The sequence below is a fragment of the Dermacentor variabilis genome, chromosome 10 (assembly GCF_050947875.1).
Source record: "Dermacentor variabilis isolate Ectoservices chromosome 10, ASM5094787v1, whole genome shotgun sequence".
NCBI lineage: Eukaryota > Metazoa > Arthropoda > Arachnida > Ixodida > Ixodidae > Dermacentor > Dermacentor variabilis.
Genome location: NC_134577.1, coordinates 111691237 through 111713686, shown reverse-complemented (window position 1 = coordinate 111713686; position 22450 = coordinate 111691237). Strand labels below are relative to the sequence as shown.

General features: G+C 44.2%; 1 protein-coding gene across 2 annotated transcripts in view; it reads left to right on the top strand.

Annotated features, from left to right (window-relative positions):
* Positions 1–20625, top strand: part of LOC142560876 (xaa-Arg dipeptidase-like) — a 38958-nt gene extending 18333 nt beyond the window's left edge. The window contains exons 3-7 of one of the 2 annotated variants that reach the window (XM_075673283.1): positions 6532–6680; positions 7912–8061; positions 8606–8747; positions 16216–16461; positions 19521–20615. In XM_075673283.1, the coding sequence (XP_075529398.1) occupies positions 6532–6680; positions 7912–8061; positions 8606–8747; positions 16216–16461; positions 19521–19882 (1049 nt within the window). In that variant the 3' untranslated portion in view covers positions 19883–20615. Of the gene's footprint in view, positions 1–6531; positions 6681–7911; positions 8062–8605; positions 8748–16215; positions 16462–19520 lie in introns of both variants that reach the window. The other variant, XM_075673284.1, reaches the window with a different exon arrangement.
* Positions 20626–22450: the final 1825 nt, after the last annotated feature.

The following is a 22450-nucleotide window of genomic DNA, read 5'->3' as shown; positions in this document are numbered from 1 at the left end:
TGTTTTCTTCTACGTGTTTAGTGATTGGTTTTATGATAATGGGTTCAAGAATTTTACAGCTAGTGCTTGTCAGAGATACGGGCCTGTAGTTGGATGGGAGTGAAGTGGCACAACATTTCTGTACCGGTACTTCTTTCGCGATTTTCCCGTCCACTGTAAAATGGCCACCACGAATTGATCTTGTGAATGTGAGATGAAGATATTTGCTAATCGGTTCAGCATAGCGCTTGAGGAAGCTGTTCGGTATGTTGTCCGGACCACTACTTTACTTTTCATTAAGCTGTAAGAACAGTGAAACAAGGCCAGATGCTGTGATGTTTAAAGACGGTAGTAGTCTACCTTGGCCTCCGTAACTTGCACTTGGTGGAATCTTTAGGCTGATTATCGGTGCTAAAAACAGAGTGAAAGCATGAATTGAAATTATTCGCCTTTATCTTCTCCTCCGCAGCTGAAGACGTAGCAGGTGTCTTCCGCTTTATACTCATGTACCGCAAGAATTTGCCTGGCGAATTCTTGATAAATGTTTGTAGGGTGTGACCAAAAAAGTGCTGCTTCGCGCTTCGTAGTTTGCATTTCAGGATCGACGTCAATGACGCAACCTCAGAGCTAGCACTTCTTAGCGTATATTTGGTCTTTATAACACGTTTGATTTTGCGCTTTAAGTCAATTATGTCGCGGTTATTCCATAGGCTGTGCCTTTTTGTAACCTGCTTTCGTGCAGAGACTAAGTTAGATATACAATGCATGATGCGATGTTTAAACTGGGCCCACACTTCATCTATGCTTCCGTTATTATCTGTAAAAAGATGTGAGAAGTCAGGATACGCGTCAGAGAGGTAGGTCATTATTGCCGCATCATCATCTTTCTCAAATAATAGTACATAATTTACTGTACCAAGCTGTCGTATTGGAGCTGACAAATTCAAAGTTCAAAGAACTATTCTGTGGTCCGATATGCCGTCTAGAGTTTCAATACTTCTGATGTCGGTGAAAAAATGATCGCTCACACATACATGGTCTAATATTGAGTGGGACCCGCCTTGCATGCGCTTAGGCTGAACAACAAGCTGAGTGGGATAAAAAATACATAAAAAGTCAATCATAGTACTGTTCGATAAGAAACCTGTGCTCAAGGAACACCATTTCACATCAGGTAGGTAAAGTCGCCCGCCATGATATTCCTGCCACCAAGCAAGCACGAGTTCGTGTAATCGAAAAGAGAATAGAAGTACTATCGTGGACAAATGAAACGCGAACAGCGGAGCGCGTGGCCGACAGTGCAATCAGCGTCACCTCCATCAGGTCGTGCTCAATTCAGGCGGTGAGTGCGACAGTACGTGTCCCACTGCGATATGTCCGACCACAGTTCACTGTGTGCTAGTTTTATCGCACCAGCGCACCGGCGCGCCACTGACATTGCCGTCAAAGCAGCTGTTCGTGCCACGCGGTGTTGCCTAAAGGCAGCCCGCACATGCGAGACGAGTGTTTGGTTTGCTTGCTATCAAGCATGTCTTTTTATTTATGTATTTATTTTAGCAACCATCATCTCCCCGCTATCACCGAGTCTTTAACTGCTGGAAAGGAGCACTGCTCGTACCACTCAATTGTGTCATTACAGAGATTCGCTTCGATAATACGAGCATTCCAATGGCACTCTCTTTTCAAACGTTTCTCAAGTATTGCAAGAAAAGTATTGAAAAACCAGCCCAGAACAATCTGGCGTGATTAACACCATTTTATTTATTCACCCACGACACTATGAAACCTATGAAGTGTGCTAGAAGATGCTGATCTGGCGTAGATTCCAGCTGCAAGAAATATAGCAGGCAAAAAGTAACAAGGGAAACGCATTTATTTCCAAATGAAGACTCTCTCACGACTTCTTTGAAATGAAAGTTGAACTTGTGGTCCAACTGCTGCGCTCACATTTAAGAGCTTTCCGTTGCAGATGTATAATGGTTGAGAGGCCAACAATATTTTGTGAAATCTCCTCGGGCCGCAGCGACTGCCATCATTCGTTGGGGCAAGCTTTCGAAGAGCCGCATAGCTATATGCGGCTCTTCGTACTGAAGACCGCACGCGCTCCCATTCTTCCTGTACAGCGCCCCACAGTGCATCCTGCGAGCCACTCTATAGCGATCGGCGCGAAAGCCTTTTTCATTGCGGCCCACATATTCTGACATAGGTTCACGTTGGCACCTTGAGCGGGCCAATCAAGGAGCATCACGCCCAATTCTTCTGTTAGTTTCCTTACTGATCAGGCCGCGTGTTGGGCTGCGATCACGTTGGAGATAAACAGGCCACCTCAGAAGGGGCCTTCACGAGCGCACGGAACGACATCGTCCTCAATGACCCTGCGATACACTTAGGCGGTGAATTGGCCTTCTAGGCGAATGAGTGGACCTAGGCCATCCTTGGAAAGGGCTCGCCACACGCTAACAGCACACCGGCCACTACTGACAACATGCTGGAGGTTGCGTGGCTCGAACCTGCGAAAGAAAATTCTTAGGTGCATTGGGTAGCGTTGGCAGATGCCTTAGAAGTGGAAGCACCTGGTACGGAAAAATGGCACCCGATTACAATAATGAGGGGCGATTCGTCTGTTTATTTCGACTGAGAAAGCATCTGCAACTAGTTTACGAAAGGATGGAGTGTTTGAAGTCAATATGGTATTATCTCAGCGCATAAGACAACAAATATATCTAGTGTTTCCTGTTCTCCATATGCTCTCGCGCTGGTCTCATCGCCAGGAAAATGTGGATTCATCTGTGACCATGACGTAAGTCGAGTCCTTAGTCGAACATGACAAATTATATTCAGCAAATAAAAGCCGTTCGCGCCTGTTCGCCTCCGGAGCAGAGGTTCTTGTGCAGGCAACCAATTTCGGAGCTTTGCTTCGTGAAACCGTCTTCGCCCGGTTTTCTAGCTGGCGTCCGCACTAAGTTCGTCCACTATTTTCCTCAATGGGAAAAATGAGGCTTGAGCTGTGCATGCCACGATTTGAAGATTCCGGCACTCTGTCATAGCTCGAAGTCTGTGTCCACGAGGTAGGTTTCCAAGTCGTCCCTCATCACAGTACGCCTGGAGAATACGATTAACCGTCGACAACTGGCTGCCTGTAATGTTGGCATTGTCACGCTACGGAACATTGTAACACAAGAGAGCAATCATCTGAACTCTATTTTTTGTCGACACACCTGGCATGGCTAAGTTCTAATAGCCTTAGGAACACTGGTTCCTGCAATTACATACAATAGCGAACGGCGACACCGCCTCGTTAAGATGTGGCTCTTGTGCAAGCGGCGTCCGAAAGGATACAGTTGAGTAACACGAGCAGTTCTGCTTTAGAGCAGTTAAAGCGGGCCGTTGGCAGCGAGGAGACGATGGTGGAAAAAATTCATTCATAAATAAAAAGCCACGTTTGATGGCGAGCAAAGCACACACTCGTCTAGCACGTGCGGGCTGCCTTTAGGCAGCACCGCGTGGCACGAACAGTTGCTTTGACAGAAATGTCAGCGGCGCGCCTGTGCGACGGCATGACAAAACTACCGCACAGAGACTGCGGTTGAACGTATCGCAGTGGGACACGTATTGTCGCACTCACCGCCAGAATTGAGCATGGCCAGCAGGTCGCGCTAATTGCACTATCGGCCACGCACTCCGCTGCTCGCGTTTCATATGTCCACGAGAGTACGTTGCTTACGCATTCGGGGCCCTGTATATGCCGCCAACGTACACGATACCATCATTCTGGTGAAGCTAACGCCAAACTACACCTACATCATTCACCGCCGGCATTACCGCGTTGGCAATTCTCTGGCGTAAAACAATTGCTACTCCTCCGCCTCTAGTATCTCTATATATGCGAGCAACGGTGTAACTTGCCAGCACGAATTCATGATCACAAATTGTTGAGTGTAGCCTCATTTCAGTTACAGTGACAATATCGGGTTTCAGTGCCAACAAAACAGCGTCAAACTAGTCCGTCTTTTTCTCATGGCTTCGGGCGTTAACATTTAGAATGTTTAACGGCGCCGTTGTCGGGAGGGCTGTCCTTTTGGTAGTTCCACCTCGTTTCTGTTTTCACTTCATCGGTATTGTTACTCCTCTCATCTCAGGCAAAAAAAAAACGACCATTTCTTTGTACTCTATTGTAGATAAGTCTTACCGTTTCCCCTCTGTCGCGGTTTTCTTTCGCAAAGTTCCACAGTTTTCTTCTAGTTTCACGAACTCTGAAGGAGTAGTCTCCGCTTATGGAGTAACCGGTCCCGCTTAGCCTGGAACATGACCGGAGTATTTTAACTTTCTCGCGATAATAGAGTAACGTAAGGATAATTGGCCTGTCTCTAGATTGGTATTCCTTAATTTGACCAAGTCGATGAATACGTTCACTACCCGCAGTCTTTATGTCTAGGGTATCTTGAAATATTGTCTTTGATGCCAGGTCGTGGAACTTCTGAAGTGATTCATTTTGTTGTTCCTGAACGCCATGGACAATCAGATTTTACCACCGACTTATGTTATCCAGTTTAACTTTTCTGTTCATATCCTTCATATTGTTTTATAGTTCCGCTATTCGCTTTACGCAATCAGAAACCTGCTTTTCCAACCTGCTAAGTTTTTCGAGTTCCTTATAATTTGCACATAGTTTCTGGTTTGTGGCAGTGTTTTCTTTCTTAATTTTCTTTATGTCGTCCGTGATTGCTTATAGTTGCTTTGAAAAATCGCCTCCCATCGGTCCCGGATTGGTTTCAGTATCGCCACCAAGTAGCAACAGGAAGTGCAGAGAAATCGTTACTTTAGTAAGCACTTCGCACAATGACCATGGGCATGGGAGCAAAATTAAGCAAACATTATTGCTACGGTAACATTTTCCGTATCGTTTGCTCACCTGTACAAGAAGCATGGACTGGTTTGAAGACCGCATCATGCCGTAGCTGCATGCCCACGGTCGAGTGCCGCAGTGAAGATCACGTTTATAGTCCCGTTGATACACGCCGCCATCAGCACCCCTGGTGGTTCCAATGACAACATCGTGGCCCCTCCAGGAGTGGTGTTTAACTGATGAACGTATATGGGCACCAACCTTTCGTGATCGTTGACCAAGAACAAAGGCGGCGATGAAGGCGCATTGTCATTCGGTGATAGTCTCGCAGAAGCCAACAGACATCCCAGCAGAACCTGTACAAGAAGTATGGACGGGTTTGAAGACGGCATCATGGCGTAGCTGCCGTGCCTACTGATTTACTGATTCACTAACTGACTGATTTAATGGCTGTGTTTACCCAAACAAGGTGACAGATGGGCTACAATAGAGGACATTGAAGGTGGCTTTGAATTAAATATGAATAATGTCATCTTTAATGCGCAGTTGAATGTAAGCCCAACAACTTTACTGTCTTTCACCTCCATCTAAACGTGGAGGAGGCCATGGGCTGAACTTGTGTACCATTATTGCATTTTTTCAACAGCTTCTCACTTTTTCACACTGGCTATAGTTAGGATGGAAATGAACTCAGAAGGCAAGTTTCAATGGCCAGTCATTCTACTAGGACATCCTATTAAGAATAAATACAGCATATAGAACTAAAGGAACATGAACACAAGAAAGGAATCAAACAGAGCAAGTGTATAGTGCGCCATGTGCTAAATAAGTAGTCGTTTGAGTGCGTCTGTACTCGTAGGTGTAGACCAAACTATGTTGTGAACTCCAATTGATAACGGATATGTAGTGGTAGAGCCCTGTATAAAATAATCTGTGGCGCGAGTTCTACAAGTAGATTTATGATCCTAAGCATTACCCGCCAAAATTCTTGTTCAACTCTATTATACAATGCGCATTCAATGAACAATGAGGTAAATATGATGCATAATCCGCATCAACACCATATAGAGAAATGTTGTGTAGCATAAACTAAATTTGTTTGTTATTGTGTATAGAAGGAAGCGTTATTAAGCAACCGAAGAAATTGAAGATGTCCGGCTTGGTTTATTAGCCCACTTAATATGCCGTGCACAGAGGCGTATAAGTGGTGGGACAGCGGTGCACGTCAGGCTGCAATTGCAAATAGCTTGTAATTTCTGGCTGCTGCCTCTCTGTTCTATCAGATTAGTGTCCACTACATCATTTCCAGCTTATCTGTGTGCCTTTCAAAGAGCTAAAAAATACGCGCCTTCACTACGCATTTTCTATTCCACATACAATGTCATTTGCATAACATTTTATCTACTGTCAGTAAAATTCAAACCGGAACAATTCCGAAACTGACTTGAATGCATCTTCTTGTTTCCATGTTTACCAGTATTTGTAACAGTGATTTAGGTCAGCCTACAAAACGTACTCTAGGGTGTAATCCTTGCTTAGAAACCGGCTGCAAATCCACTACACGTCGCACGTCCACGTAAGCACCCGTAACAGGCGTTCTTAACCATTATTTGCTGTTCACGTCTCAATTTATGCTCTTAGTAGACTGGGTGACGTAATTAGAGGCACCTCTGTATCTGCATCATCTCCGACGTGACTAATTGCAGATGGAGACGTGACAGTGGCTGTGCTGTGCGAGTACGACGCCCTTCCAGGTCTTGGCCACGCCTGCGGTCACAACCTGATTGCCCAGGGCTCAGTAGCGGTAGCGGTTGCCGTGAAGGAGGCCCTGCGTCGAGCGCCGCTGAGAGGAAAAGTACGCTGTTTAATCAAAGAGAAATAGTGCACTCGCATCAAGAGTATCTCTGCCTGCGTTGTGCTGTGGGATAACGGACTATCAATACAAAACTGGGCGGGAGGAATGATGAAAAAAGGAATTTTATATAATGTTCATTGAAGTACCGTTAAGAAACCTGTAGCCTTTCAATTGGATCAGGGAGAACTGTTACGCAATGGGGGCCCTATTTTCTCAATTATTTTTTTTTCAAGGAAAAGTATCACGTGTAATTACATTACACGAATTGCAGTTCTTCACGGCGAAGCGGCATTATCCCTGAGATATGAACACAAATTTATTCGCAACATGAGCTAAATATCAGATTGTTTCGAATAGCTCTTCTATAGCTCTGCGAGAAACGAGGTACTTCTCACAGTGAAGTTTTGTTCGCCATCTAGGCTATACCTAACCGGCCTCAAGCGCAAGGTCATTATTTTTATTTTTTTAGCGTTCTTTTTTTTTTGTAGATTCGTTTGAATTCCTCTTCTTTTCGCCTTTAGCGAACGGTTCAGGCGCCACCGCTATCTCCGAGGCCACCCAATTGGCGCGAACTACTAGAAAAGACTAACGCAAAATTAAATAAATTGCTACAAAATTTAACTCTTGAGGCATTATATTTAAGCATATATTTCTTTTTTCTGTGTTTCGAATTTTGTCGTTGACTCTGACGGGGCTCGGTCGCAGCCGCGCCGCCATTATCGCGGGGATTGATCCCTCGCGCAACGCATGATAGGAAAAGTTCAAAATGAGATGTTACAAAACACTGGAATGGTCTCAATTTTCTCATTTGCGCTTCATTCGTCAACCAGAAGTCCAACTACGGTCAAGAGGAAAATGTTTGAAGATTTTGTGTGCCGCGAGAGCCTAATTTGCTATTTCGCAGTGTAGATATACGATCTGAAAACGAGTTCACATGGCACCTGGCCGTACTGAGCCCATACGGCTGTACGGCCATGGAGAAAGATGGTACTTCTGCTACTTCTACCAACTACTGCTAATACAAAGATTAACAGCAGTTTTCTGTATCGACGTTGCCTTGAATTTTCTTTTCCTTGGGTAGTCAGTATAAGGTCAGTATATGCGCGTCACCTGGCCAAGCTGTAGGTTAAAAAAGGTACAATGAAAGGGCTGTGTAAAATGTCAGCAAACAGCGTCCCTAAGCGGATCTTCTTGCGTCGTGAAGCAAGGCGCCAATTTCGGATTTCCGCAGGTCGTGCTGCTTGGCACACCGGCCGAAGAAGGGGGCGGCGGCAAGGTGCATCTCCTGAAAGCTGGAGCCTTTGAAGGCATCCACTTCGCGCTCATGGCCCACCCGAGCACCCGCAATGTGGCTGCATGCGGCACCACATCTGCCACCAAGGTGAAGTTTTCTCGCGCTGCGTGCCCGCTGGCAATGGGTACCACTGCGCGTCCAAATAATTGGGCATGCATGTCACGGGAAAGAAAGGATTCATTTTGCTACCTCATGTGCGCAGTGGTTCCCTCATTTGCAGCGCTATGGTTGAACAAAGTTCAGAGGGCTCTAAGCTGCTGGTAATGTAATGAGAGATAATGCGTTTGCTCTGCTTGTCAGCGAAGAAACGCTGCGAAAGTATCGCTCCAGTCTATGTAAAAGGGTGACAGGCTGCGATGAGCACCGAACAATTTAGCGTTCTCTTATGCGTAATGAACAGAGAGGCGTAGTATGGTATAGAAATTTTGTAAATTTTATCTGGCTCTAGTCTCAGTGGTCTGTTGCGAGAAATACGAGGAGAAAAACTCGCAATACGGCGCTCAGCAAGAGCAAGTGCTGATAATTTACAAGCAAGGTTCTGCGCCTTGATACGCGATTATACTTCGAGAACCAGTGCGTAGCGTTCCCCGTGTTCATATAACTGCATATTCTTTGCATGAATTTCAACCAGTACGCGGTGACCTACAAGGGCCTTCCCGCTCATTCGGCTGCGGCGCCCTGGCAAGGCCGCAACGCGTTGGACGCCGCTGTTGCTGCTTACGTCAATGTCGCCTTGCTCAGGCAGCAAATAAGTCCTGAATGCCGCGTTTCAGGTGAGCCCCACTTTCAAAGACATTAATACACCGGAGGTTCATATGGCTGGCACAGCAAGGATTGAGTGACGGGCGAGTTGGTTCATTATCACGCAAAAAGCGGCGCTTCAAGACGGCACACAGAAGGGGACATGGCGCAGTGTGTGTGTGTGTGGTTCCTTTGTGTCCCGTCTTGAAGCGCTGCTCTATTAGTGATGCCGAGATACGCAAGACATAATGAAAGTGGGATATTTATTAGAATATAATTTGCATAAAAATGGCTCACATGTGGCACAAGTTTCCTAGTGCCAACTTCGAAAAAATAATTTATGGACTAAGTAACCTTGGACATAACTGTCTGTGTTTCTGTGATATGGCTTGCAGTAATATAAACAATGTACACGTGAGTTCGAGCACAGCACATGGTACAAATAATTTTATCGCTTTCTGGCGCCTAATGGCGTCCCTCGGTACCTTGTGAATAAGATGACAATGCAGATTTCATATTCACAATCCAAAGCGGCAGTGCAATTTTTTTCCTTCACATAGCTAGTGCATAAACAGATAAAAAATTAAAACCTACGTCATTGAACTACGCTTGCAGAGCTTGGATATCTGCTTACAAACTAACAAATAACTATACTATACGTAAAAACACACGCACTCAATTGCGCCTTTTTTACGCCACACCGTCGATCAAGGGACTAGCATTTCCTTTGCTTTATTTTCCACCCGCGTTCGGCGCGATATCGCGTATATTCTTCTTTCTCTGAAAGCGGTCAAACAAACACTAGCTGATGGAGCTTCACCGTAACTTTACTGTACAGTTTGACTATTGACAGCAATAAACTCATGCGTCTCACTGCTCCCAGCTTTCTCAGTCCTCCAAATCACATTAATTAAGACAGTGGCAAAGCATCTTTGAATAACAACCACAGATTTCAGTGACCAGGTGGTATTGTCTTCTAAATATGCTGTGCACGAAATCCATGAGCCGTATCCAATTTTTCTGTTTCATTCTTCTTACCTTTAATTTCTGTTTACTTTTTACAAGAATAAAAACCGAAAATATGTCCGCGCCACGTTATGGCTTTTCTTTTCCTTGCCATCACTATAGTTTATTAGACAATTTAATGTACGTTTATAGCCCAGGTTCGTTTAGAGTAATTACTCAGAACGGTAGCTTTATGCAAAACAGTGTTGAGAAGTGTGCGCATTCAAATGCATCTTATAAGTATTGTCTGTCAAATCGGCTGAGAGAACAATCATCGTAATAATCCGCACACGAATGCGACACTAGTATCTTCAAGATTTAAGATTCATTTATTTCTCCAAGAGAAAAATGCCCGGGACAAAAAGCTGACATGGAGCAGCTTTTTGCCAGTTTTACTGACTGTCGTATGGGTGGGGTTTATAAAGTTCCCTTTAGCTGCGGCCAGTTGTACGTATGGCAAACGGGGCGGTGATCAATCAGAGGCTAATGAAACATAGAAGATCGTTAACCGGTGGATCGCCTTCTAATCTTTCCTTACAAAACCTAGATTGTAACTGCACGCCAGAGTTACATGAATGCGCGATATTGTACAGGCACAAGAATGAAGATAGGCGTCTTATGGTAGAGGCATGGCATAGCTATAATGGTGGAAGTGAGTGCGTGAGTCAGCCTTCGATTACATTACATAAGGAAGGGACTAAGTGCCTTAACAGTTATCTCTCGCGTTGACCGGCACATGTGCCCGCCTGACACGTGATGATATCATTCCGGAGCTTGCGCAGATGAGTTTTGAGTCTTCTTTATTCTTTTCACCTCGGTGCTCCCTTCAGTTGATAGTCTGCGTTCGTGTTGCCCACTTCTCTTGTGTCCTGTCTTTACACCTCACCTTTTTGCATAATGAATTCTTACCAACTAGCTCAGCTTTCTGTCGTTCTGAGCTTTATTTCCAGCAGCTTCGGGCCCATTTACAAAATGGCAGCATTGAAGGTAAAAAAATACAATTTCACATACATCCAGAATCAAGGAACCATACACAATGCAGAATTACAATTAAACTTAATGTAAGACAAACGTAAAACTCAAATATAGAATGCACTCAAAAGCAAAAAAGCATAAAAGAACGGTATAGCAGAAACAGAAGGTTTAAAACATAATTAGAATTCATAACTACACTATAGTAAATTAAGCTCAAACACAATACATAGCAGTATTTTTTTATACCATGGCAAATAATATATAACGAATTCCCTAAGTTGGGTTTGAGCCGACCACTTGCTCAAAAAATTGCTGGATTGTTTTTGTTTAGGTTCATTTTTCTGTGTACCGTTTGTTTGTGTTAAGGGTGTTTGGAAGCAGGAAATGCATCATTTGCGAGCCATACGTTGTGCGAAGTCGGGGTAGATGCCATTTCTCTTTGCGTCTGGTGCTTGTAAGAGTTGTGCGTTTGTGTCACCGATGAGAGTTAGATTATGAACTTAGCCCGAGGTAAGTTCAAGTTATTCAAGGCGTGAAGTATGGTAAATGACACTAGATGATGGATGGGAGAAATTCTATGTTTATTAAACAATGGCCTGGTATGAGTTAGGTAATCTGAGCCAGAAACTATGCGAATAGCTTTTTTTGCAGAAGGAGTAGTTAGTTTAGATGCGCGCGAGCCGCAGTTACCCATACAAGATGACAGTAGCTTATTTGAGAATGAAAAAATGAATGGTATGTTAATTTTTTTTACTTTCACGGGAGACAAGTCACGAACTCGTGAAAGAGCTCCTGCAGATTTTGACGAGCTTAAACAAAGATAACGGAAGTGATTAGCCGATTTAAGATGTTCGTCAAATATGATGCCAAGAGATTTATATTTACTTACGATTTCGATAGCGTAGTCCCCAATAACCAGTGGGTTTGATAGCGTAGTCCCCAATAACCAGTGGGATTGATAGCGTAACCTTCCGATTTATCGAACGAAAAATAACCGCCTTTGTTTTATTATAATAAATATTTAAGCTCTTTAGAGGTTACCAGTTATGGAGGTTTTATAATATGACGTTCGCTTCAAGCAGGAGCTCATTCGATGAGTTTTCATATAAAGAAAGACTAGTGTCGTCGGCATATATTATAAATTTAGTTTTCTTCGAGATATGCATGAGATCGTTTATATGCGCGTTAAAAAGAAACGGACCTGAGATGCTGCCCTGCGGTACTACTCATCGTGTATATTCAAAACTGGAGCTACAACCGTCGACACATAGAGATTACTGCCGTTTTTCAAGGTATGACCCTATCAGCTTAAGCGGCTTGCCTCTGATACCGTATGCGCAAAGTTAACCTAAAAGAATGTTACGATTAATGCAGTCAAGTGCTTTGTTGAAATCAATAAAAGTGCCCAGTGTTAGAAGTTTATTTACAATGTTTTGCAAAATTAGTTATTTTTGTTTAAGTAGCGCAGATTCCTTAGATAAGCCTTGCCTAAAACCAAATTGGGAATCTGTGAACAGGCAATTATCATTAAAGTTAATTTCCAAACTCTTAAGCAAAATTTTTTCAAGTATGGTTTCGAGAAAATCGGCAGAATCGATATTCGTCTATAGTCGCCCATGTCTTGTATCGTTTATGGGTAACAATCACTTTGGCTAGTTTTAGTCTGTCTGGGAAGGCAGAGGAGGGTATCGATAGGTTAAATATATACGATAAATGAGGTGCAAGAAGGTCATGTACAAATTTAATTGGTGTTACTGACAGACCTTCTGCGTAAAGGCTGGAGCTATTCTTCAAGGCCATTAGTGTAGCCAAAACTTCGAATGGATGGGTAGGTGGAAAGAAAAGGAGTCAGGTGTCTGTGCAGAAATAAAGCAGGTAGCATCTTTGTTGTAGTCTGATTTAGGGAGACCAATAAAGTGTTTATTAAAGCTATCGGCTAGTTCAGTACCAGTTAAGGTTACACCGTTTATTGTAAGACCTCCTATGGAATTGGAGAGCTTGGGCATGGTAACGACTGCGTTTATTGTTTTCCAAACTAATCTCGCATCACATAGGCCATCTTCGTTAAATATATTCGTATAATATTCCTTACGCGCCTTACGCAACTCACTGTTTAATTTATTTCTGAAATGTTTGAAGGCCAAATCTCGGCTGGATAAAATTTTTTTTATACATCTTGTCTTTCTTTTTTATCTGTTTATAGAGAGACGGCGTAATTCATGGTTTTGAATTTTTTTCAGATTGGCGCTTTGTGGACCACAGGAAACATGTATCATATATATTTCATGAAATTTATTGATAAATGTATTGTACGCTTCATCTGCACTGCCATAAGTATAAATCTCGGACAAATCAGCAGTGTTTACCATTTCTCCAAATTTATGAAGATTTGTGTTATTAATTGACTGGTAGGTAAGAAGGGCTTTTCTAGTTAAAGTTGAAAGTATTTGTACAGCAGACACAGAAACTGGGCAATTGTCGCTAAGGTCGGACGACAATCTACCAGCACATTCGACTGTAGTGTCTGCATTCACGACGTATAAATCTATAGTTTTCTGGCTGGAAGCAGTAATTCCTTTTGGGAGACACCATTACGTTTGTAAAACCATTGGAGTCAATTATGTTGGCAAGACTAAGTGACGTGTAATTATCTTCAGCTGTATTTATATTAAAATCGCCACCCAAGACCACAATATAACGGGTAAAAGAACAAAATTCTAGAAATTTGTTACCATAATTGAGAAAATGGTCATTCTTTCCTTTCGGGGGCCTATAGCTGACTGATAAGATTTGATGGTTATGACATAATGTGAGACTTTCATAGTCATTTGTTATAAGTGAAAATTCATCAACAAGCTCGGATGCATAACAAGATTTAATATAGATTGCAAGGCCGCCCCCTCGGGTCCCTCTGTTCAAGAAGAAGTGCGAGAATGATTTCATCGAGATGAGATCATTTTCTTGTGCGCACCATGATTCAGTAAACATGAAACAATCAAAAGATACCGGTAGATTATGTATCCGCTGATCCACTTGTTCGTACTTATGCCTCATTGAGTGAATGTTTAAATGCGACGCTGAGAACAAGCCTTTCTTTGCCATAGATCCCAGTTCACAGGGGCAAACACGTTCCAAATACTGACTGACTGTCATCAGGAAATGATAAGAAGAATAAAGTACGTGAGCATACAGGAAATGGTTGGTAAGCGCAACAAGCCGAGCTCTTGCCGACATATGTAGATATCTCTGGTACAGTAACAACAACCATGGGGGGTTGTCAAATTGTAGAATATAAAATTGGGCAATCAAACTTGATGCTTCATCACAACTGAAACTGTTTACTGCCGCAACCTTAAGCACAGACACACAGGAAAGTAATATGACGCAATTATTTTTTGGTATAATATCCCTACAAGCAATGTACGAGGGCAGACAAAACTTCTACGGTATAAGCATGTCGCACTGCAAGTGAGCTTCGTTTCAGAAGCATAGATATGCGACATGTTTTCAAACGTTGTCATTTCTGCGCAAGTGACACCTTTTGCTTTAGACACCATCTGATGATGCAGTGAGCCTCGCAATGTCCTCTCTGCATGCAATTCTGATTGTGGGCGCATCATCCGTTTGACGAGCGAAGATTTTACCATTGCGCACCCAGACATGCTTCCATTTGGCTTGGCGTTTCTGCGCAGTTGCCTCGTCCAGAATGCGCTTGAGTTCAGGGCAAAGGCTCTCATTAACGAAAATTCGCATGTCAGAATCAAAGCCAACGTCAGCGCATACCAATTTTGCAGCGCGCGCTTTCTGAAGAAAAGCGTCACGGACACGCCTCCGATTGAACTGCGCCAGTGTATTTTTTACTGCCGACTTTGCTGTCGGCACGCGGTGAATTACGTCAATGTCAATTGGGAAAATACAGGCATTCACTTTTGCTGCAATTCTACCTATTATCTCGGTTAGGTTCTCTGGCGTGTTGCAAGGAACACCTTTAATTTGAACACTTGTGTTTCGAGAGTATTGTTCGGCATGGAGGAGACAACTTTCATGAGCCTTCAACAGCTGTGCAAGGTAACTGCAACGACTTTCAAGCAGAACGTTCGCCTCTTTCAGTTCCTTGTTCTCCCCTTTCATTTTATCATACTCTTTACTAATGAACGTAAGGCTGGTCGTCACCTCCCTCATTTCTTTCCGAAAATCTCTGTCAAATGTGTCTCTAAAATCTTTAAAGTCTGCATGAAGTTCACGTTTCAGTTCCTCGAAAAGGGTCCTTATTTCTTTAGACAGTGCAACGCAAATACACCATGGCAGCAGCACCAACACCAGGGAAGAAAACGAAAAAATAATTTCAGTAAGATAGGGCAGCACAGACCTGCGTAGAAGAAGCACACGATTGTGAGTACGTCGACGCTTTTTGACAACTGGTTCAAGAAAAATAAATAATTTTGCGCACTGCAGAGAAGTCGATGTTGTGCAACTAGCTCTTTGTGTTTAGTGTGACAACATGCAACCTAAGGTTTGCGCTAACTTCAGATAAAGTATTAAGAACGGGCTCTTTTGAGGGAAGATAAGTCTCAGTAACACATGGCGTCAAAAGTTGCGCCATTGGCTTTTAAACGATATTATGGGCTGACAGTTATTGATGAGGACAACGAGCGCCTACATGCGTATAGCGAGAAACGAACATATTGTCACGGGGAGAATCTATATACGAAGGGTGCATTTACAAGGCAAAGGCGCACAACGCTACCGCAATGGTAAGGCTAGCGCATGCAGACCAGAAAGCCGCACGATCGTCGCTTCATTGTCTAAACACCGACCACATGATCGCCACCCATGACAATATGTTGCCAATTTCTAATAAAGATTCTTTACTTTATCCCCTCTCCACCTTGTCCCATACGCCAGAGATGCAAACGTTGCGTTCTTGGTAATTCTTCCGTTGAAAATGAGCGCAATTATTTTAGGAACGAGGCTGCAAGCAAAATCCAGATGCGAGTCTTCCCTGTGAGAGACTTGCTGCCTCAGTCAATGAGCACGGAGTCGAAGCTCTTCCTGTGCTACGCTATATGTTATATTTATGTACGTACTATATCTGTTTGCAGGCTTGTCATCAAGTTAATAGATCAGTCCAACACATGTCATAGAATCACCGTGTCATAGCGGGAATTGAGAATATTGGAACTTAAAAGTGCACATATAATAAGAATACATCTCCACCATTTTCGGCCGTTTCTTATATAAGAGTGTTTTCTCACGGGTCAGCGTTTGGCCACCTACCAACCATGGTCGCGATTCCTGTGATGACAGCAAATTCACCACGATGATCTTAATCGCTAAGGGAACTTCCGTACAAGCGCCTAGTGAATTCGGGCCCAGATGCGCAAATTTCGCATGCAGGTGTAAACAAAATGTTTTCTGTTACGCCAGCGAAAGAAATATGTCGATGCAGACCAAATTCGCGTCATTTATTTCATTAATGTCAAAAGTCACCAGCTGAATCTCATGTTCTGTGCTTCGCAGGTATCTTCCGCAAAGGCGGTGAGCAGCCCAACATTATACCGGATGAGGCTGTGCTGGAATTCGATTTGCGTGCTCCAGACGCTTCCAAACTGAACGAGCTCCAACGTAGGGTTCGCGACTGCTTCGACGCCGGGGGCCAAAGCGCAGGATGCGAGCTGAGCGTGGAGGAACTGATGCCCATGTACATGAATCTGGTGCCGAACTTTGTCATGGCGAATATTTACAGGGCTTACGCGGAACAGCAGGGTGAGCCTTCATCTTGGAGGTTCAATATTAAGCAGCAATTTTATATAATTTAATTGTTGTGCTTGTAGCCTTTCAACTATTGCTATGCAGAAAGCAGATGAATTTATGGAGGGAAAGACAGTCTTATGTCCGGTGTGGAAAATTAACGTTATAAGTTTTGGCATGGACTGAAAATTGGGCGACATAAAGATTGCGGCATGCTTGGGGAATTATCGTCCGATGTCATTCTATGCTTCTAGCAAAACAGTAAAAAAGCGGCTTTGTGGCACGGCGTACACTTACGTTTAGGACACTTGCGTATCTAGGTCCGTCCTCAACTTCTCCCCCCCCCCCTCCGCTTTTATGAATGATTGTAAGACCATCATTACACAAGAGGTTCATTTTTAACTGTAATTTAGGGGTTTTATATTCCACAACTGCCATCTCATACATCTAACACCCGAACTCTGTCGAGTGAAGCTAGCTTAGCAGGCCTTTTTGAGAAACTATCTTGCAGTGTTCGCGATATTATTGACCTTAGTGATGCTAAGAACTGGTGACGCTTATAATAAGCTTCGAATAATGAACACCTTTCTCGGGAAGCGTAGCAAAGGAAAATGGACCTGAAAAAGTCCTAATGGGGAAACAAGAAATGGAGTTGACTTGATACTTTCGGCTTATCGCAGCATAGTGCAGGATGTAGAAGTGACAGGTAGGGTAAAGTCCAGTGATCATAAGTTAGTGAGGGCTAGGATTCGCCTCCATTTGAAGAGGTAAAGAGCAAAATTTATCAAGGAGAAACAGGTCAACATAGAGGGGCAGTAAGAGTAAGAGCAGACAAATTCAGGCTGGTACTTACAAACAAATATGCAGCCTTAGCACAGAGAGACGATGATGACATAGAGTAATGAATGAAACCGCAACTACGCTGCCTTCAGAATCCGCAATTGAAGTGGGAGGCAAGGCACCAAGGCAACCAGTAGGCAAGTCCTCCCAAGTAAAAAGGGACCTAAAGAAACGACAAAGAATGAAGGTGTTCAACTCAAGAGATAAGATGGAATTCGCGGAACTGTGAAAATTGATCAAAAAGGAGAAAATAAGTGATATTTGAAAGTATATTGTTAAAAAATGTACGCTGCCTGAAATCATAAGAAGGAAATTTGGCCTAGGACAAATCGAGCTGTATGCACTAAAAATAAGCAGGGTAATATCATCAGAAACCTCGAGGATATAGTAAAAGAAGCGGAAGAATTTTATACTGACCTGTACAATGCCCTGAGGAGTCAGGATGCCTCCGTAAGAAAGAGTAACGAACAAGATACAGAAACTCTTCCTGTAACTGCCGATGAGGTCCTAAGGGCCTTGCAGTCTAGTTAATTGCAGCCTATTTAATTAAAGAGGGAGGCGACATAATGGTTGGAAAACTGGACGGTATTTATACGAAGTGCGTATCGGCTGCAATGGTCCCAGAAAACTGGAAGAATGTATACATTATACTGATCCACAGAAAGGAAGACGTTAAAGAATGGAACAAAATATAGGCCCGTTAGCCTACTGCCTCTATTACATAAAGTATTTACCAAAATAATCTCCTATATAAAGAGAGCAACACTGGATTTCAGTCAACCAAAGGTACAGGCTGGCTTCAGGAAGAGATACTCTACAATGGATCACATCCATGTCATTAATCAGGTTATCTAGAAGTCCGCAGAGTACAATAAGCCCCTCTAGATGGCTTTCATAGATTATGAAAATGTATTTGACTCAATAGTGATAGCAGCAGTCATATAGAGGCATTTAGTAATCAAGGAGTGCAGAACGCTTACGTAAATAACTTGTAAAATATCTACAGAGGTCTACAGCTACCTTAATTCTACACAAGAAAAGCAGGAAGATACCTATAAAGAAAGGGGTCAGACAGGGAGGGAGAATCTCTCCATTGCTATTTACTGCGTGTTTAGAAGAAGTATTCAAGCTATTATACTGGGAAGGCTAAGGAAAAAGGATCGACGGCGAATATTTCAGCGAGCTTGGTTTTGCCGATGACACTGTTCTATTTAGCAACAATGCAGACGAGTTACAACAAGCGGTTGAAAACCTACACATAGAGAGCGTAATACTGGGGCTGAAGATTTATATGACGAAGAGAAAGATAATGATGAATAGCCGGGCAAAGGAACAAGAGTTCAGGATCGCCAATCAGCCTCTAGATTCCGTGAAGGAGTAGTTTACCTAGCTCAAGAAATCATACGGAACACATATCATGAGAAGGAAATTCACAGAAGAATAAAGATGGGTTGCATCGCATACGGCAGACATTGTCGGCTCCTGACTGGAAGCTTTCTATTATTATTTAAAAGCAAGGTGTACAATTCGTGCATTTTACCGGTGCTGACATATGGGGCAGAGACTTGGAGACAGACGAAGAATCTTGAGGACAAGTTAAGGTCCCCGCAAGGAGCGATGGAAAGAAGAGTGTTAGGCGTAACGTTAAGAGAAAGAAAGTGAGCGGCTCGGATCAGAGAGCAAACGGGGATAGCCGATATACCAATTGACATTAGGAATTGACATTAGGACAATAACTGGCCTGCTCAGCTGAATAAATTGAGCTGAGCAGGCCATGTAGTGCGTAAGTTAGATTACTGGTGGGCCACTAGTTTTACAGAACTGGTGCTAAAAGAAGGGCAGCGCAGGCGAGTGCGGTAGAGGACTAGGGGGGGGGGGATGAAATTAAGGAATTCGCAGGCGCTAGCTGGATCCGGTTGGCGCAGCACAGGGGTAATTGGTTATCGCTAGGGGAGGCCTTCGTCCTGCAAAGGACATCAAATAGGTTGATGATGATGATAAATGAGGCCGTGGTTTTACGATCCAAAACAACGATCTTATAATGAGATCATGCATTCGCTTTCATTAAAATCAAGCCGCCGTTGCAAGCATTTGATCCCACGACCTCATGATTAGCAGCACATTAGGTTCATTAACAAAATAATGTTATAATACTGATTCACTACTTGAGTGCCACTGTGACAAGGTACTTTCCAAACAGCCTAATTCTCGTTTCTTTCGTTGTTTTCAAACAGGACTGCGTTTCCCGGATGGTGACGACTCTCCTGCGAGCAGCGCATCCACCGACGTGGGCAACGTGTCGCACACCGTGCCCACCATACAACCGTATTACACTTTGGAAGCAGTCACGTCGGGCGGAAACCACACCGAAGGCTTCCGAGAGGCCAGTAACGACCAGCGATCTTATGACGTCACCTTGAAAGTTGCGAAGGCGCTGGCACTTACCGCCGTCAGAGTAATGAGTGACTCGTTAATTCTGACGGACGTGAGAAGCGAATTTGCAAGTTCACTGAATTCAACCCTGGATGAAGGACGAGTTCGCAGAAGCAGCACAGTGAAAACATTGCCGACCTGTAGCCCAACCTCACGTCGCTAAGGCCACCTGAGATAATCTGAACATGTCCTTAGCAAATGAAACACGCCGCTCTAATTATAAACCGAGAAATAAAGGCAATGCCAGATGACCAAGTCAAATTGAAACACCTCTTATGCGTCCATGAGGAAATAATTATCCTGAAATAACCAAGAAAAAGAGTTCTCTTTAACTTTAACAGAATTTTTAAAACCGCCTGTGGCATATAGCACAAATCTAGTCATTTAGATTGATTGCTTGAAAAAGCGAGCATAACTCTGTAAACCAAAATGCAGTATCGACTCACACAATTTCAGCAAAGAATATTTTAACTAATCATATAAGGGCAAAAATTGAAATAAATGAATTGAAACGAGCGATTGCACAAGTCACATCCACTTTAATCGAATTAAGAAACTAGCACCAGCTTTGAGACAAGCACTGTCGAACTTGGGGTAAAAATACACTGTTATTCTGCTTACTGTTTAACAACACACTTTTTTGTGCAGTGAATCACGAAAATTGCTTAAACACCGACGCATCTCGTCGGAAACACTGCGAATATTATCCGGAAAGTGGTGTCATTCTGAGAATTTATTCCATGTGGATAATACTTTTGAAGTCACCTGCTTCAATCCCAAATTGAAATATTTGTAATAGGCAAGAATATAAAAATTTAGTTCGCGACAATTTGTTGATTCGCCTAATATTCTTTTTGATTTCTCGTTCAAATGATGTGCAACTCTGGGAGAAATCCATATCAAAAATAGAATTGTATGGCATGGCCACTGGTGATATAAAAAAATGTTGGGGCATAAAAAACAATATGCCATGGCATACTACGCATGATATGTTTTTTCCCCGCAGGGGCGTCTGCGTCAGTAGGCGTTTTGTGTGTTGCGACACAACGGACCCGAGCACACGAGAGTTGGACCCTCCCGCGTGTAGCCGTGCGCGGCTTAGCCGTGTCTGGGGAAAAGGGGATCCTGGGGGTTGAGCCGATGCTGGGTGTTTGAGCCGGTGCTGGCTGTGTTGCCCCCCGGCGGAGGCAACACACCTCTTCGGCCTCGGCTTCACATAGACGGCACCCCGGGACTGACCCACCCGGGGGACATCGGCAGTCGCCTTTTCCTGTCCTCCTCTCCAATCTTCGTCTTTCTCTCTCGCCTTTTTCATCTTTCCTGTCTTCTCTTCACTTCTGCTAACTTCCTAGTCTCCCGGCGGCAAGGGTTAACCTTGTGTAGCTAGCCAGCCTTGGTTATGCTGTATTTGGTTATAGCAGTGATGTACGGCTGGCGTTGGCAGGGTTTCTTTAGCAGGAACTCCTGTCACGTCCCCCTGTTGGGCTCCATGGTGGGTGGTCGGCATCGCGGCCGAAAACCCTACTGTACTCATGGAAAACGCTTTTCCTAAACTCCCTGATCGCCCTCACAAATGAGGGCGCACCGAAGATCTCTTTCAGATTTTCGGACGACAAGTCCAGAACTTTCCTAGATATCATGTGATCCACTCAGAAAACCCAGACAAACTAGTGCGTAACATTTCACCGTTCCTTGTTTCGAAGTCTTTAACTGAAGTTTTTGGAACAGGATGTAAGGCGTCGAGAATGACAAGTGGTGATCTTCTCTTGGAGCTCCACGATAAGAAGCAGTACGAGAAACTGCCGAAACTTGTCTCATTTGGCGAGACCCAAATAACAGTAACTCCGCACCGTACCATGAACACCACCCGCGGCGTTGTCTCGGACGAGGACATGCTAGAGCTCACTGAAGCTGAACTCTTGGAGGACTTCAGTGAACAGAATGTCATAAATGTTAAGCGAATTAAGATCAGGCGAGACGGTAAAGAGATCAATACGAAACACCTGATACTCACTTTCGGTTCAAGTGTCCTCCCCGAGTCCATCGAGGCCGGTTGTATCAAACTTCGTGTTAGGCCATACTTGCCCAATCCTCTCAGATCCTATAAGTGCCAAAGGTTCGGCCACAGTTCACAGAACTGTCGAGGCCGGATGACATGTGCCAAGTGTAGCGACACTGAACATTCCTCCGAGACATGCCAGAAGACTGCACATTGTGTCAACTGTGATGGCGAGCACGCCGCATACTCGCACGCCTGCCCGTCCTGGAAAAGAGAAAAAGAGATTGTGACAATCAAAGTCAAAGAAAATATATCTTTCAAGGAGGCACGTAGGCGGGTGTCATACCTGTCTAAGAGCAGCTTTGCCGATGTGGCGCGTAAGGGGGCAGCGTCACAACGGCCTCCGGCGGCTGTCCGACCCACAGGCAGTGAGTCGGCAGTTACGCCATCTGCCCCCGCGGCGGTTGCAGCTAGCGCTGCTCCGTCAACCGAGGAGAAGGGACCATCCACCCCGAAGGTGGGTGCAGCCGAGGCTGCCCCAACCTCCGAGGCCCCTTCCAGCGCTGGCAACGGCCAGCGCAGCCAAATCCCCCAGGGAGCCCCATCGACCTCCGGTCTGGTGGGCGCAGGGGTCTTGCCCGCCAAGGCGGGACTCCCTCTGAAAACCTCTCGCTCGCAAGAGCGCTTGTCCGGCACCTCAAACGAAGCAATGGACACTACACCTGTCCCCAA